The following is a 17,919-nucleotide window of genomic DNA, read 5'->3' as shown; positions in this document are numbered from 1 at the left end:
ACTGCTTTTGAAGCAATGACTAGGAGCCTCATGAGTTGATTTAAGATTCCTAGCTGTTGGAAATCACTTGGCTTCAGTTGACATTTCCCTCCCTTTCTGGCACAATTGTAGTGTGGGGCATTGTATGAATGCACAATGATGCCACCCCATCATCCTTGCTTAATTGAGTATAGAATCAGCATTTCCGGCTGAAAGAGAAATTACTTCACTGGCTTTCACGAGATGTTGCAGTCATCTTCAGATCATGATATCTGAGCTGAAAGCTTGGGAGCTACTTTTCTTTCAGCTAACAATTGCATTCAATCATGTATGAGGACACATGGCTGTGAAAAAAGCTTTTAATTTTGTAACCACAGAATCTGTTTATATGTATTTTAGTCTTTGAAGTTGCTAGACATTTAATTGCAATGCAAAACTTCTAAAAGCAGACAATGCTTTAGTCCAGCATTGTTTGGAATATTCTTTTTTTTTAGTATTTTTTTGTTTAATACATGAGGTATTGTATTTTTCTTTTAATCTGAATTTTGTTTTGTCAGGCAAGTTGTGGTTGAAGGCTCACTTCCACATCCGTTTGCTTTAACATTGTTTGGAGATACCTTATATTGGACAGACTGGAACACTCATTCTATTCATGCATGCAATAAATACACTGGAGAGTATCGCCGGGAAGTGCACAGCAATATTTTCTCTCCCATGGATATTCATGTCTTTAACCAGCAGAGACAGCCCAATGGTAAGTGTGTGTAGTTTTCTCTCAATCGATATATCTGAATATATGAAAAATGGTACATCACACATTGTTTAATGCTGAATGCTTCTCCCCAGTAGTTTGAAATTGATGAGTATTTTCCAATTCACAATGTTACCAAGCCAATTAGTTAAACCCTGTAATTGATCCAAACTTGAGTTTACTGAAGAATTAAACTTTATGGCCTTAAAGGGAGGACAGCTCCATCTTAGAATAACATTCTGCATTATGTGATCAATGTAAATGCATTTATTGCATATGCAGTTGCATAGTGCCTTTAACTTAGTAAAACAATCCAAGGAACACCTGCAGTACCTGTTACACTTGTAGATAATTGTGATAATGCTTTTCAATTGAAAGACAGAAAGACTTATATTTTTATAGCACCTTTCATTACCTCAGGATGTCCTAAAGCACTTTACAGCCAATGAAGTAGTTTTGCAGTGTAGTCACTGTTGTAATTTAGGAAACATTAAAGGTCTGGAGCTCTTTGTAAAGCTATGTGTTGCAATAACCATTATGTTGTAGTGAGAGTAGAACAATATGAGAAAGAGAAACTGCTGATTTGCATACCTATTATAATGTTTGTTTGTGCTATATAAATTTATAACTCTCGGTAATGTTATCATTGAAATTAAGTTTTTAAAAATTTTAAATGTTTAATTTTGATGCAAATAGCCCCTTAATTATCTCACCTATTATGTTAATTTGGAAATCTAATCATTCTAATTACAAACCAATGTGTGTGTGTAAGAAAATCTTCCATTACTGTTTGTTCCATGAAATATAAAGGGTTGGATTTTGAAAGCTGTAAAAACTGTCTGTATTTTACTGATGGTTAGTAATTGGAATAGACAGATAGACTGTTAATTGTCCAAGAAACAATCACAAAATATCAAACTCAAGGTAAAGAGATTCCTTGGAATATTACCATCCAGTGGTGCTAGACATGAGAACCCTCCCTTGAAAAACCAAAGCCATCAGGCCCATACCCTGTCCCTCTTCTTGCAACTGGCGGTTGTTAGTGGCCTAAACTTCATATTCAACCTGTAGTACGGTCAAACCCTGGTTTCCCCTCCACAGTGATGATCAAAGGACTCCCCATGCTATCAAACTTCAGAAGACCTATTCAGTACTTTTAAAACCCAGGACTCCAGTCCCTCCCTCATTCTTTCTAGTTCTGACAATGTCCAGGACCATCCCTGATGCTACCGAAGTCCTGTACTGCCTTCGTTGTGACCAGAAATCAGGATTCCCCCTACTTAAATGTAGCTAAATACCAGATGTTTACCTCCACACTGCATTTTGCATGCAATTTTGCTGTATATTCTCAGTTTTAAAATGGTGTGGCATAAAAATTAAATCAGTAAAGGTAAATATTTAAAAATCAAGGCCGCTCATTTACAGTTTTGATAGAATAGTTGTCATAATTGAGAAATTCAATAATCAGAGCATCAGAATAACAAAATTTATCTCATTCAATCACTGTAAAACATTGATGCTGATGCTATACCCTGAATGCCATAAACGTTTGTTATTATAAACCAGTGAATACTTCAACTTACCATATGCAATGATCTTCTAGCTTTATATCGAGAGCAATATATTACTCCTCACATCTTGTATTTCTGGTGCCACACTTTTAGATCCACTCACAATCTGTAACAATAGCAACTCCAGGAAAAACAAGACTAAACCACTCAAATTTTAAAAAGAAAATAAAAGCAAAATACTGTGGATGCTGGAAATCTGAAATAAAAACGAAGTGCTGGAAATACTCGGCAGGTCTGGCCGCAGCTGTGAAGAGAGAAACTGAGTTAACGTTTCAGGTCTGTAATGGAAGTTCATAGACCTGAAACGTTAACTCTGTTTCTCTCTTCACAGATGCTGCTGGACCTGCTGAGTATTACCAGCGCTTTTATTTATTTTTATTTTAAAAAGAAAATCTCTGGTCTGCTTTTTTTCTTTTTCTTTCAAAGCTTAGCTGTCCACATCTCAAAATAAAGTTAGTCATAAAATTTAAAAAAACTAACTAAAATTGCATATTTCCCTCTGGTAGCCCTCTTGGGGCTGGAAGACAAAGGCAGAGAGGATGAAAGAATTAGAGATTGGGAAAGAAACTGAGGTAGAAATTAGGAGGTAGTGACTGGAAGTTGGTGAAAGAAATGGGCTTTGAGTCTTTTAAAGGTGGAGAGGGGTGAAAAGGTTTAGGTAAGGAGTTCCAAAATGTTAAACAAAAGTGGTTGAAAGCTCTGCCAGCAATGATGGGAAGGACGAGGTGGGGAATGCACAGAAGAGTAGAGTCAGATGAACTGAGCTGGAGGAAGAGGGGCGGCACAGTGGCGCAGTGGTTAGCACCGCAGCCTCACAGATCCAGCAACCCGGGTTCAATTCTGGGTACTGCCTGTGTGGAGTTTGCAAGTTCTCCCTGTGTCTGCGTGGGTTTTCTCCGGGTGCTCCGGTTTCCTCCCACAAGCCAAAAGACTTGCAGGTTGTTGGGTAAATTGGCCATTATAAATTGCCCCTAGTATAGGTAGGTGGTAGGGAAATATAAGGACAGGTGGGGATGTGGTAAGAATATGGGATTAGTGTAGGATTAGTATAAATGGGTGGTTGATGGTCGGCATAGACTCGGTGGGCCGAAGGTCCTGTTTCAGTGCTGTATCTCTAAAACTAAAAAAACTGAAAAAAAAAGAGGAGAGAATATATGGAAAGATTGCACAGACAGGGTGGGGAATGGCCATGGAGGGATTTATAGATCATGGGGATTTTAAGTTTTATCACATGGGGACTGGGGATCAGTAGAATATGTAGAAATGGAGAAAGATAATATACGGTCCCCGGAAGTGCAGAAGGTCTTAGTTTAGACAGGCATCAAGATCGGCGCAGGCTTGGAGGGTCGAAATGCCTGTTCCTGTGCTGTACTGTTCTTTGTTCTTTGTGTGTTAAAGCAGGTGATATATTTCATAAGTGCTCGTATGTACAGTTTCATTTCAACCAAGGGGTGCTGGTCTAAGCTTAATCACACAGCTTATATGGCTAAGAGGGCATGGTAGTGTTATGACCTCAGTAGAGATCATTAACTTTAAAAACAAGAGATATGAACTCCCCAGACCAATTCAAGAATTACACGACAAGATTTCACATTTTAAGACTTTTACTATAACAACTGAACTAAAAATGAACATTAACTAAACAGTACTTCGTTGGTTTAAAAACAAGAAATGCTGGAACCACTCAGCAGGTCTGGCAGCATCTGTGGAAGGAGAAGCAGAGTTAACGTTTCGGGTCAGTGACCCTTCTTCGGAGCTTCTCTTTCCACAGATGCTGCCAGACCTGCTGAGTGGTTCCAGCATTTCTTGTTTTTATTTCAGATTTCCAGCATCCGCAGTATTTTGCTTGTATTTTAGTACTTCGTTGGTAGCTAATACACGAAATCAAAAGAGAAAGGTATTTCTCATTAACTTATTAAAACTCTTGAAAATTCCACACCACATTTCTGTTTTACCGTGTTCTCATCAAATCGGTATCTTTGCAGTTAAAAGTCCCAAACTCTTCCCAGTTGCAATGGTTTGGATCTTCCAGTCCTTCTGAAAAACCAAAGTCCCCTTCGCTCACTTCTTCCCAGCACATTTGACTGGTCTTCTTTAAGGCAATCTCTGGTAACTCTGTTGTCTTTTCTCCTCCGCAAACCTCAACTTTTGAATCGGATTCAAGTCTTAGCAGCCTCTCACTATATCAGTGCTCTGACAACAGTTTTTTTTTATCTCTTAAGGCTGGTTACCTTGTTTTCCATTCTTCCTTACAGCCTGTCAGACTTGGGGAAAACCTGTTGAATTTATCCAGAACCAAAGTCAATAGTTGCTTTCATTTTACAATATTTAAAGTCCGTAAGTCTGGCCATATCAAAACCATCTAGGCCACTTTTTGTTTCCCAGTGTTAGCAATTACGTCTTGAATTTGCATTTTAGAACCTCTGGGTCCCTGTTTACGATTAGAGAGTCTGGGAGAGCGAAACCCATTGTCATTCAGGTATTACAACCTTGCACTCTGCTTTCAAAAGAGTCTTTGATCTGGGTTCCATGTGTTCAAGACCCCTGGCTTTTTTCTCGCTAGACTTGGTGTGAGGTCGTATGTCTCCTTCTTCGACTTTTTACCCTGCGTTAAAAATCAGTTTTTAGAACATAATCATGCTACAAATTCAAGCATTCATAATAGTGCGTCGCCTTATTGAAGCTACAACATTCTGCAGCAGCATTCCACCCTAAAACTATTATGGGTTTCCCTTGAGTGGCAATCATTATATGCATGCACAATTTTCTAGCAAGTGTAGAAACACCCATATCTGAACTTAATCTGAAAATATGTGTTTCTTCAGGATTGTTGTGTATAGGAAAACCATGTTGAGGTCTTGTCAATGTATTATAATTGAGAGGTTAAACTTGTGTATCCATTTGCTAGACTATGGGTGTAAGATCAATGTTTACTTAGAACTACCATTCATCAAATAGAAATAGTACTGTTGGGAATTGAAAGTTATAGCAGCTGAAATCCTTTGGTAGAACTGCTGAATATTGATTTGACAAAGTTATCGTAATTAGAAGCCTTAGATTCACTGTTATCCAAATAGCTTTGTTCACCTGATATTACAAAAGTATCTAGGTTCCTGGACAGCAGAAGATAAATTATCATTATCCTACAATTCTGATCCACATGCTGCTGTTTGGGCTAAGAAATTAATCTTTCAGAACTGGAAATAATAACTTAAAGCATATCACCCATTTCCTGTTTCAGCATTGATGTATGTGGCTCCATTTAATACTTAGTGGATTAAATTAATGCTTCAAATCAATTAAATATAATGCTGAAGAAAATGATGGTTATGATATATGAAAGAATATACTTGGGTTTCCACATGGTTATGTAAAAACTGTACATAGATGGGGCCTCAAACCTAGTTGTTTTTAAATTTTATTTTATAACCCTGTATCTGCGTGGGTTTTCTCCGGGTGCTCCGGTTTCCTCCCACAAGCCAAAAGACTTGCAGGTTGGTAGGTAAATTGGCCATTATAAATTGTCACTAGTATAGGTAGGTGGTAGGGAAATATAGGGACAGATGGGGATGTTTGGTAGGAATATGGGATTAGCATAGGATTAGTATAAATGGGTGGTTGATGGTCGGCACAGACTCGGTGGGCCAAAGGGCCTGTTTCAGTGCTGTATCTCTAATCTAATCTAAACCTGGACATAGTAATTGTAATTCCAATCATTGGTCTCTAAGTATAGTAACTTATCTGGTTGCTATTACACTTACCCTTTGATCACTGACCTGAAACGTTAACTCTGCTTCTCTCTCCACAGGTGCAGCCAGACCCGCTGAGTATTTCCAGCACTTTTTGTTTTTATTTATCTTTACAGTTTTGTGTTGAGTGTAGTGCTTTACATTTACACTATTCCAGTACATTATTATTTTTGCGATGGCTCATCTCAAGTGTATAAAGTTTTCACAGGTGTTTTGGATTTTATAAGGCTCAGTTAGCCACGGTCTAGTCTAACTTGATCTGTTTTATTTTAGCAGCAAATGGCACCAGATAAAAATAGTGCCAACTAATCACTTGAAAGTTGCAATTATAAAAGCAAACTGCTCTTCTGCAAAATTGCAGACATGATGATGTCAGCAACATTTTGGTAATGCCGTATGTTGGAGAATCAGCTTGTACTGCTGCTAATGGGACAGACACAGATTTGACCCACCTATTGGGAGGTGTTGAGCAGAAACTAGGTCCTTCCCCCACAGTGAGAAAGTTAGATGCGAGTCTCTTTCTTAGCATGATCGTGCGTGCTTCCTGGTAGTTGGTTCAAAGTGATATTGATGGTGCTCAGAAAACAGACAAAAATGATGCATGGCCTAGGAAGACAAGAAATCAGAAAAAGGGGAGAAATCACGGAGTATCCTAGAGCCAAAAGAAAGCTGGTATGCCAGAGCTTTGTGGTATGAACTGACAAAGTGCAGCTTTCTACCTATTGTAGTTCTTTTGGGCCTCCTTATCTCGAGAGACAATGGATACGCGCCTGGAGGTGGTCAGTGGTTTGTGAAGCAGCGCCTGGAGTGGCTATAAAGGCCAATTCTGGAGTGACAGGCTCTTCCACAGGTGCTGCAGAGAAATTTGTTTGTTGGGGCTGTTGCACAGTTGGCTCTCCCCTTGCGCCTCTGTCTTTTTTCCTGCCAACTACTAAGTCTCTTCGACTCGCCACAATTTAGCCCTGTCTTTATGGCTGCCCGCCAGCTCTGGCGAATGCTGGCAACTGACTCCCACGACTTGTGATCAATGTCACACGATTTCATGTCACGTTTGCAGACGTCTTTATAACGGAGACATGGACGGCCGGTGGGTCTGATACCAGTGGCGAGCTCGCTGTACAATGTGTCTTTGGGGATCCTGCCATCTTCCATGCGGCTCACATGGCCAAGCCATCTCAAGCGCCGCTGACTCAGTAGTGTGTATAAGCTGGGGGTGTTTGCCGCTTCAAGGACTTCTGTGTTGGAGATATAGTCCTGCCACCTGATGCCAAGTATTCTCCGAAGGCAGCGAAGATGGAATGAATTGAGACGTCGCTCTTGGCTGGCATACGTTGTCCAGGCCTCGCTGCCGTAGAGCAAGGTACTGAGGACACAGGCCTGATACACTCGGACTTTTGTGTTCCGTGTCAGTGCGCCATTTTCCCACACTCTCTTGGCCAGTCTGGACATAGCAGTGGAAGCCTTACCCATGCGCTTGTTGATTTCTGCATCTAGAGACAGGTTACTGGTGATAGTTGAGCCTAGGTAGGTGAACTCTTGAACCACTTCCAGAGCGTGGTCGCCAATATTGATGGATGGAGCATTTCTGACATCCTGCCCCATGATGTTCGTTTTCTTGAGGCTGATGGTTAGGCCAAATTCATTGCAGGCAGACGCAAACCTGTCGATGAGACTCTGCAGGCATTCTTCAGTGTGAGATGTTAAAGCAGCATCGTCAGCAAAGAGGAGTTCTCTGATGAGGACTTTCCGTACTTTGGACTTCGCTCTTAGACGGGCAAGGTTGAACAACCTGCCCCCTGATCTTGTGTGGAGGAAAATTCCTTCTTCAGAGGATTTGAACGCATGTGAAAGCAGCAGGGAGAAGAAAATCCCAAAAAGTGTGGGTGCGAGAACACAGCCCTGTTTCACACCACTCAGGATAGGTTGTAGTGAGAGCTGAAAGGGTAAAATCCAGAAAATAGGTTCTTCCTCTCATCCATTGTCCAGAAGGTGGGGAAATGGAAGGTGAGCCAACTAAAGGTGTTTTTGGCTGAGCTCCAAGCATCATAAGGTTGGGAATTGGCTGCCTTCCCAACACAGTCCACCTTTGCATGGATGAGCCAAAAGGAGGGGAGGAAAAAATGAATGTGTGAGTGAGCGGGAAGGAAAGAGGATCTGTGAAGAGTGATAGAACGTGGTTATTTAAACTTGGTATCTAGTTTAGTGTCTCAAGTTTCAATATATGCTTGAACATTGCCATTTATTTTCTTCTGAGACTGATTTCATGGTATTTCAAGCACCTCTGTTTCTTATTTGGATGAAAGTAATTTTATTAATTAGAGTGGATGGGTTAAGATTGCTTGTCATAATTTTTTGTATCTAAAATGCACTGTATGCAATGTACACTTAGTTCTTTCTCTAACATTTTGCACACAACACAAACGTCAAACACGTTTTCTGGTTTAAAATAATGCATTTGTTTATTTTTAAACTTTCTCAACATGCGCCTAGGTTTTTTGTTTCTGTATGATAGTGCATCATGTACATGAAAACTTTAAAAAAAAATACCTCTGGCGTACAATTAATTCTTTGTATTTAGGCATTGAAACCTGTTTTGACCAAAAGTTGAAATGTAGTGCATTGTATTAATATTTATAAACTTTGCTTATTCAAACAGCTACAAACCCCTGTGGAAGCAATAATGGTGGTTGTTCCCACTTGTGCCTGATGTCTCCAATCAAACCATTTTTTCAGTGTGCCTGCCCAACTGGTGTCCAGCTGCTAGAAGATGGGACAATGTGCAAAGATGGTAATTTATCAAAGATTAATTTCAGGAAATTAAAGCGGTACTACTGAAAAATTACTCCTCACTCGAGCATTTTCTGATCTTTTACTTCGTTGAAACCTTTATTTAATATTTAAATTTGAAAACTAAAACCCTTTCAGGACATGAATACAGCAAACTCATAGTTCGTTGTCCAATTTACAGTCACTTGCCTTGTTGTCTTTAGAGTTGATCACTATGCAGGCGATAGCCAGGTTCTTCTTATGAAGTCTATATGGATTATAGTGAAAGCTTTGTTAACGTGGACTTGCGATTAATCTCACTCCTGGAAATAAGATTCTTATCTCACAGAGGCACCGTTTATCCCATGTTGTACCTCTTTCTGTTTTGGGGATTCTAAATGTTAATGTCTGCTATATTTTATAGAACCTTTTACACTATCACTAGATCATTGCACCATAGCAATTATGAAAATGTGGAAATCATTTCAGTGGGTTTCAACTGACTGTGATTGTGGTTACTGGATCAAGATTCTGTTAATAAACTTCAAGTTCCTACCTTTGCAATTGCAATATTACATTATCAAATATTCTTAATGTGAAGAGCATTCTTAAAGAAAAATAATGCTTTGTGGGTTTCATTGACCTGTTCAGTACATCTGCATTTGGTCAGGTGTGTTGTAATGCTGAATATGGGATCTGCATCCTTTCTGGTTCCAGATGCCACTGTCAGAGCTTCAGTCCAACTATGAAGTTCATCAAATCTCTGCTGATATGAAACTTGCTGAGTGTACATACAGAGTTTCGAACAGGCTAGAAATTATACAATATCTCCTCTCGGATAGACATTCTGAACAAAGTTTTAAAACAAGTATATCCAAGAAAAATGAGATTAAAAATACCTCACTCCCCACCAAGTAGTAATCTCCTTTGTCAAGTTATTTGAACGCTGAGTCAATTGCGGCCCACGTATGTTTTGCTGACTTGAAAATGCAAATGGTGACCTTTGTTTTGGGATGCCTCTTGGCGTTGATTGATGATCTTTGCAGTAGAAGGTGAGGTGAGCTGACCCTAGTTAAATAGCAGCAACTATGGAAATCTGTAGTTTTGAATAGTCGGGATTTACAACTCGGCCATTCTTGCATGTATTCTGACCAGTGCAAGAAGAAGCTGTCTTTTGTTCTGTGGCCCTGTGACTTATACAAGAACAATTCCTCATTCATCTGTACCTTCACTGTTTCTTTTTCCCTCAGTTCTTAAATTAAATGAGATAGTGCATGTTTGGTCATGCGTGGTGCAATCCTTGGCTGCCTGGTTGAGATGTCTCTAACAGAGACTGACATGAGCCATTGATACAGCTTAGACCATGCTATTTACATTCCAACTGTGAAAGACTGCATACGGAGTGAAACCTAATAAATAGAAACTTACAGCGGTGGAAAAAGTTTTGTAGATATGCAAAAATGGTGTGTTTTTTTCCCTCCATACTGAAATTTGTATAATAAAAACCCTGCCAGAGAGAGGAAAGAATTTTTTTTTGTAGGGAGACTGATTCCTGTGTTGCTAGGGCATGAGCATGTGAGGGCAGCCCTGACTTTTCAAATGGCTATTTTGGTAAGAAGAGGAAAGCTGTAGCAGATAACTGTCCTATAAATATATATGCGAATATATATGCTATCCTGTAAAGCAGTATATCCTAAAATGATGGACATCCACATTCATTGTTGACATTGGGGTTGGGGCAGTTTACATCTAACTGTCTTGACCTGGAAATGCTCAACGCTGACTACAGAATGTGGAATATGTATACCAGTTGACTAGCACGGATATTCCTTATTTTGATAACCATAGAAATTCAGGAACAAAAAAAGATGGTACTTAATTGTTTTCAGTTTTAATTGATTCACTGCAGTTTATGTTGTTAACATTACCCTGTCACTTGCAGTCCTTTTGTAGGCCAGTAGGACTCTTCACTAAATGCTGCCACTGAATTATTCCTCAATAAAGCCCATATCCAATCTGCACAGCTTGCAATAATGACACCACCAATTGGCGTTTTCCCAGGAACAAGGATTATAGTGGTAATGATGCCAAATTGCGTCTGTAATGGATAACCCATTAATCAGCATAAAGACTCAAATTGCAGTGATAGCATTATCAGTATACGCTTCATCAAACCCAAGAAATTTTGCAACAGGATTATTTAACAGCAAAACTTCCAATATTTTTCTATAAAGTAAAAATTACTTCACAAAATGCTCTTCTGTGACCTATGAAATGAGCATATGCATACATGTATTTTGTTTTACTCCCAGGTTTTTGCATACTCAGTACTTTAAACTCACTATTCACTTTTTTTATAAAGAGAGCATTTATTTTTTAATAATGGCCTAAATATCCAGCCATGCTCAATAAAATAGAAATACAGTAACACTGCTCAGCATTGAACTAGGGAAATAATACTTTCTCTTGCTTCTTCTAATGCCATTCGGCCACAGTAATTAGATGGCTGTAAGTTATTGTGTGTCACGTTGATGGTCTATAGAGTCATGACTTATATGCATTTAACAGGCTTTTTAGCCCATCACTTGCCAGCAACAAAGCAGCTTTTGTCATCAATCACAGCAATAAAACTGCTGCAAGGCTGAGAGTAAAATATCTGAAGCTGAATGGTGGTACCCCATTGGTCAGATACAGCTGTACAAGCCAAATTGCTATAGCAGCAGTAGTTTAGCTCTTTAAATCTAAAAGTTTTTCTTCGCGAGTGAAGTCAACTGCTTGAAAAAAGATAATTATATTAGAGCACATTTCTAAGTTTACTTCTGTCCAATTGTGGCTTTCTTGTCTTTCTATTTGATAAGTATGATTTTTCCCTTGACTAAATGCCATGAAATTTCTATTCAGGTTGGTCTTGTATTGAACAATTATTTAGCAAGACAGTCAATAGGGTGCAAACCGAATGATGCCAGTTGTAAGTTTATTGTGTATCTTTTTAAAAACAAAATTAATTTATTTTAAAGGTGCCTCGGAGTTATTGCTGTTGGCGCGACGAACCGACTTAAGGCAGATATCTTTGGACACTCCTGATTTTACAGATGTCGTCTTGCAGCTGGATGATATCCGCCATGCAATTGCAATAGATTATGATCCAGTGGAAGGATATATATACTGGACTGATGATGAAGTGCATGCTATCAGGCGTGCTTACCTGGATGGCTCAGGAAGTCAGTTTGTTGTGACCTCCCAAATCAACCATCCTGATGGCATTGCTGTAGATTGGGTAGCCAGGAACCTTTACTGGACAGATACTGGCACTGACCGTATTGAAGTAACTAGGCTGAATGGTACAATGCGTAAGATCCTAATTTCTGAGGATCTGGATGAACCAAGAGCAATTGTGCTTGATCCAATGTCTGGGTAAGAATTTATTTGAAATTTCTTCCATGGTTTAGTGAAAATTCCTTTACTGAAGTCCACTTATTGGTGTCGATTCTCTGTATTAAATTTATTTGTGTCCTTGAGATTAAGAGGGGGAAAAAATTGTAACATTAAGGGAACAATTATATTTTATGTTGCAAGAGACTGTGTAAAATGTACTGGTGCTCTGCGCTGTGAACTCGTGGTTTGGAAAATAGCATTGGAACTCCCAAAGTTTATTTCTTGTAGTACCTTCGCACGCTGGAGAGAGAGAAATTTCATACTTTGACTGTGTGGCCTTTCAACCATAAGTCCCATATACTTTTCACGACTGTGTAGATGTGTTTGAAGTCAAAATATATCTTATAAAGAGTATCCTGTCACAATATTTTGCTCCCTCTCCACTTTTAAAATCCAAGGGTGATCAGCCATGGTAGTGAATATTTTGTTTATTTTTGTTTAAATATTAAGCAGCCATTTTTAATTTGTGCCTTTACTTCCTCCAACCAGGTACATGTATTGGACAGACTGGGGCGAGATTCCAAAGATAGAACGTGCTACTTTAGCTGGAACAGACAGGGTTATCCTTGTTAACACTTCATTGGGTTGGCCAAATGGTTTAGCCCTGGATTATGAGGAAAGAAAAATGTACTGGGGAGATGCTAAAACCGATAAGATAGAGGTTTGTATATAATTCAAATTAAAATAGTAACTGTCATAATTTTTGTATGTAGATTCTCATGTTATACATTTTTCATTGAACATTCCAGTTGAAATTGTTTAAGAAGTTTTGGATATATTTAAGACAAGATATATTTTATTTCATTTTATTCATCTATATCATCCAGTCCAGTTTTCACTGCTATATTGCCAGATAAAGTTATTTCAAGGTATTCCATTCTGTTTTCTTTCAACTAGTCCAGCCATTGTGCCTATGGTTGAGTACATGTGGAGAATAATGCCTTCTTTTGTTTTGAAATGGTGAATCTCTTTTTGTTTTTTAGCTCTGTTCCAGGTGCCCCCTCCCTCCCAACCCTTTGCTCTCTGTATCTTATTTTAACTTCATCCACCGTGTCAAATATTATGCCAAATAATAATGAGGAAAAAAACTTTCTGGTTTTTGTCCAAAGTTAAACTTATTTTTTTAAATAAACAGCTGAAACATTCTACTCTATAATCAACTCCTCCCAATAAATTCAAAAGCTATATATAATATTTAATTAAACCGTCTCTACTACAGTATATTGAGCATCTCTAGCTACAGAAAAGTTGCATTTATGGTCCTGGTCTCTCTTTTAGCAATGGAGACATTAAAGTTGCAATAAAGCAAATAGTTTCATTATCCAATTTCAAAAATGACATTTATAGATGCCACATCTGAGTTTATTTAAAAACCAATAAAAATACCCTTAGTATCCATCCCATCATGTCTTGTGCTACTCAGTCCTGTCTCCTCATATTCTATTCAAATATTATCAATCATTTAAATAATGATGGTTCTCTCTGTATCCTCAGCAGATGAGCTGTTCCATATGAATGGTGTACATGCCCAAATAGTTAGAGCCCACAGCTTTCAGCTCTAGGGAATTTCACAAGTCAGTTGTAGTGAGAATATGGTGTTTTTTCTCACATTGGTGCAATAAAAATGTCAATGCCCTCAAGTGACCATTTTAACTTGACAGAGGAACCCATGCACAACCAAAGACATTACTGTGAATATAATGCTGGCAAGAAATGTGTGTCTGACTAGGAATTCAAAATGGTTAAAATCTTGCTTTTTATGCGCTAGCTACCTCGCTAATGGAAGATGTGTTCTGATTTCTGCATCTAAAATTGAGATTGCTATCAGTTAACTTCTAATTGTCAACTTGGAGAAAGAAAGAAGTCAGCATTATTTTAGTTAATTCCAACAGAAATGGATGAGTTTCCTGTTCAAAGTAATTTTGTTTAGAAGGGCTTCTTACATTTAGTGAAACAAAATCTTCCTGGAACAGCACCAATGTTAAAAGCATTGTAACTGAATATCTTTAGTTTATTAAAAAATATGCCTAGAATCAACAGCTTGAGGATCAAACTTTGTGTTTAAGAAATCAATAATTATACCCACACTTGAAGTTTATCGAGATGTGTGGAGGGGAGGGCAATGGTTTTAGTATAGGACTGTAACAAAGCTTCACTCACTCAAGTTAGATTCATTGGCAAGATGCTGATTTTACAAACTTCCAATTAGGTTTGATCCTGCTTGCTCACTTGGCCTATATTTTTGCATCTTTTTACTCTTAATACTTTTTTTTAAAACCACTGTAAAGGAAACATGCAACATTTTGAAACCTCACTCATTTTTTGCTCTTCCTTTTCTCCAAACAGCTCCATTATATTCTGATTCCAAAAGGTTTAGACAGACTGCATGCAGATAATTCAATTGCCTTGTGCCCTAATATATTACTGATTTAGTCACTACATTGTTCTGATATTACCCTCCATTGATGCTGGCAGCAGCAGCTGATGTGAAATTATTTTCCCCCCAAAAAATGTCGTCTTTTTTTTTCAAAACGAAATGCTCTCCCCATTTGACAAAACTTCATATCATATCCAAGGACAACTAATAGGTTTTTATCGTGGCCAAATCTGCACTACCACCAAGATCTGCGAGAATTTCCTAGGCTTCTTGTCCTGTTCCCCCCCACCTCCATTTCTTCTTTCTTGTGCTAAAACACTTACTTCTGCTGACAGCATGACTGAGATGGGAAGTGGCAGGGAGCAAAGCTGCATCTTAACCATACTGCAGACAGCTTGTTAGAGGGCTAAAAGATTGTGCTGCTAATTGCAGGTTTTATTAGATTTTTAAAAAACTTTTAATATACTTCTTGTGCTATATAATATATAGTCGATCCCTGTACAGATTAAGCCTTTGTTTTGTCAGATGGAGAGAATTTTGTTTACAAAATAGTTGGGACACTTGAAGGTAGAGCAATTGTAAGCTAGTCTTTATGTGTAACCCAGTTACTTTCAGACTGTTTTTTAAAAAAAAACTCTGCACTTTTCTGTGAACACAGATTCCCCTAGCTTTGACCTTTTGATTGCTTAGTAACCAACTCTGTGGATGGTATGCAGATGCAGTCTGTTTACATCAGCAGTGAAACATTCATTAAGAAGCATGGCAATAGAGATGGCTGCTGTAGTACTGGGGCCCCAAGGAGATGATAAACAGCAGCAGGGGTTAATGGAGATCAGCAGGAGGTGCAGCAGGATTCTTTTGTTCCCAGTTTATCTGGCAGTGTACACTAGGCAAAGCAGCCTGCAACTTGGCAGTCTGGTTTGTCATCATTCACAGTTGGTTGCTGCTGGTAAACTACGATATGATTGGGGCTGCTGACATCTTTCGTCTAGCACGAAAGCTTCAGCTTTCTACACGTAAATATATTTAGGCGCATTTGCCATTAGTGATGTTTTAAATACTTAAATGTCATAAGTGTCATTTCTCCTATTTTCTTTCAAAAACATTACTTGGTGCTTACTGCAAAATAGGACTAGATAATTCTGTTAATCTCCAGTTTTAAACATGCATAAAGTCAAAACCTTGAACAGTGTCAAACTGCTTTCCATAAAATATAGCTTGCCTGCTTTGAAACTATATTGGTTTATGCAAGAAGAAAACATTTTCTGTTGGATCTAATTATTGGAAAAATAAATTTACAACTGGATAGATTTCTGGACTGTACCCAGCAAGGTTAGACATGTTTGGAAGTATTTTTGAGAGCTATGATAATTTCTCAAACTAACGAATTATTTAAGTGACAGATTTTGCTTTATGCAATTTACAGACTAAATTACCAATATGTTATGGTTCTTCACATTTAACTCCATTAGAATTTTCAAGTGTTTGAAATTCCCTTAAGTAAGGAAACCCAGTGGTATAGTACATAATGCATTGTCAGAATAGTGAGTCAAGTTCACACCTATGATTTCATATACAAAAAAACTGTTGGCTCATGCAGATTGGAGGCTTGGTGCTTTCACAAAAGGATATGGAAGGTCTACCACCCCCATTGATCCTCTGATTTGAACTGACAAACTGGCACTGGCAGGTTATTTAACCATTCTTTCTTCCCCAAAGAATGTTGTGTGAAACTTGACCTAAAATAGGGGTGGCATGGGGAGTATTCAGAAGGAAATAACACTGATAATTTAACAATGGATTACACTCTGTGCCATGTGCTAGTGAGTATAGAAATAGAAGGATAGAGCAGATGAATTAGTGGCTGGAGAGACAGTGCAGGAGGGGTTGCTTTAGATTCCTGGGATATTAGGACCAGTTCTGGGAGAGATGGGACCTATACAGACTGGACAGGTTGCACCTGAACAAAACTGGGACCAATGTCCTAGTATGGTGGTTTGCCAGTGCTATTGGGGAAGGTTCAAACTAACTTGGGAACAGGAGATAACATTAGAGAGGAAAAACAAAGAATTGGGAGAGACAGTTTGCACCAGAGTGAGTGATAGTAAGGTATTAGTTGGGATCTGAGTAAGAAGAAATGTAATAAAGCCTAAATTGGGTTTACTGTGCATATAATAAAAGTAAAATACTGCAGATCCTGGAAATCTGAAAGAAAAACAGTTAACGTTTCAGGTCTGTGACCTTTCATCAGAACTGACATCAGAACAAAGCTAGAGCTCCCTGGGTGACGATAGATAGAGGGTAAGATGAAGCCAAAAAAAGGGTGCGTAATAATCCAAGTGAGAGCCAGGCTGAATATAGAAAGTTCAGAAGGGAAGTGAAAAAAGAAATAAGAGCAAAGAAGACAACCAACATAAAAGGAAATCCAGAAGTCAACTATAGGCATATAAATAGTAAAAGGGTGGTAGGAGGAGTAGGGCTGTTTAGGGACCAAAAAGTGGATTTATGCATGGAGGTAGAGGGCATGGCTGAGGTACTAAATGAGTACTTTGCATCTGTCCTTACCAAGGAAGAAGATGCTGCCAAAGTCGCAGTGGAAGAGGAGATGGTTAATACACTGGATGGACTAAAAATTGATAAAGAGGAGGTAATAGGCTGGTTGTGCTTAAAGATGATGTGTCACAAGGACCAGATCAGATGCATCCAATGGTATCGAGGGAAGTAAGAGTAGAAGTTGCAGAGGTACAGGCTGTATTCTTCCAATCCTCCTTACATACAAGAGTGGTGCCACAGGACTGAAGAATTGCTGATATACCCTTGTTCAAAAAAGGGTGTAAGGATAGGTCCAGCAAATACAGGCCAGTCAGTTTAACCTTGGTGGTGGGAAAGCTTTCAGAAAGGATAATCCAGGGCAAAATTAACATTCACTTGGACAAATGTGGGTTAATTAAGGAAAGCCAGCACAGATTTTTTTAAGGGCGAATCATGTTTAACTAATTTGTTTGCGTTTACCGATGAGGTAACAATGTTGATGATGGTATTGCGGTTCATGTGTTGTATGTGGATTTCCAAAAAGCATTTGATAAAGTGTCATATAACAGGCTTGTCAGCAAAATAGAAGCCCATCGAATAGAAGGGACAGTGGCAGCATGGATATGAAGTTGGCTGAGTGACAGGAAACAGAGTAGTTGTGAACGATTGTTTTTTGGAGCAGAGGGCAGTATATAATGGGGTTCCCCAGGGGTTGGTATTTGGGCCACTGCTTTTATTGATCTTTATTAATGACCTAGA

At 38.7% G+C, this 17,919-nt stretch overlaps 1 protein-coding gene across 3 annotated transcripts in view; it reads left to right on the top strand.

Annotated features, from left to right (window-relative positions):
- Positions 1-17,919, top strand: part of lrp6 (low density lipoprotein receptor-related protein 6) — a 207,266-nt gene that overhangs the window by 140,717 nt on the left and 48,630 nt on the right. For all 3 annotated transcript variants that reach the window (XM_068050639.1, XM_068050638.1, XM_068050637.1), the window contains 4 exons: positions 537-733; positions 8,707-8,838; positions 11,834-12,230; positions 12,741-12,912. In XM_068050639.1, the coding sequence (XP_067906740.1) occupies positions 537-733; positions 8,707-8,838; positions 11,834-12,230; positions 12,741-12,912 (898 nt within the window). The remainder of the gene's footprint in view (positions 1-536; positions 734-8,706; positions 8,839-11,833; positions 12,231-12,740; positions 12,913-17,919) is intronic.

The sequence above is a fragment of the Heterodontus francisci genome, chromosome 18 (genome assembly GCF_036365525.1).
Source record: "Heterodontus francisci isolate sHetFra1 chromosome 18, sHetFra1.hap1, whole genome shotgun sequence".
In the NCBI taxonomy this organism is placed as follows: Eukaryota; Metazoa; Chordata; class Chondrichthyes; order Heterodontiformes; family Heterodontidae; genus Heterodontus; species Heterodontus francisci.
Note: the sequence above shows the minus strand (reverse complement) of the source record. Positions and strands in the feature narration are given on the sequence as shown.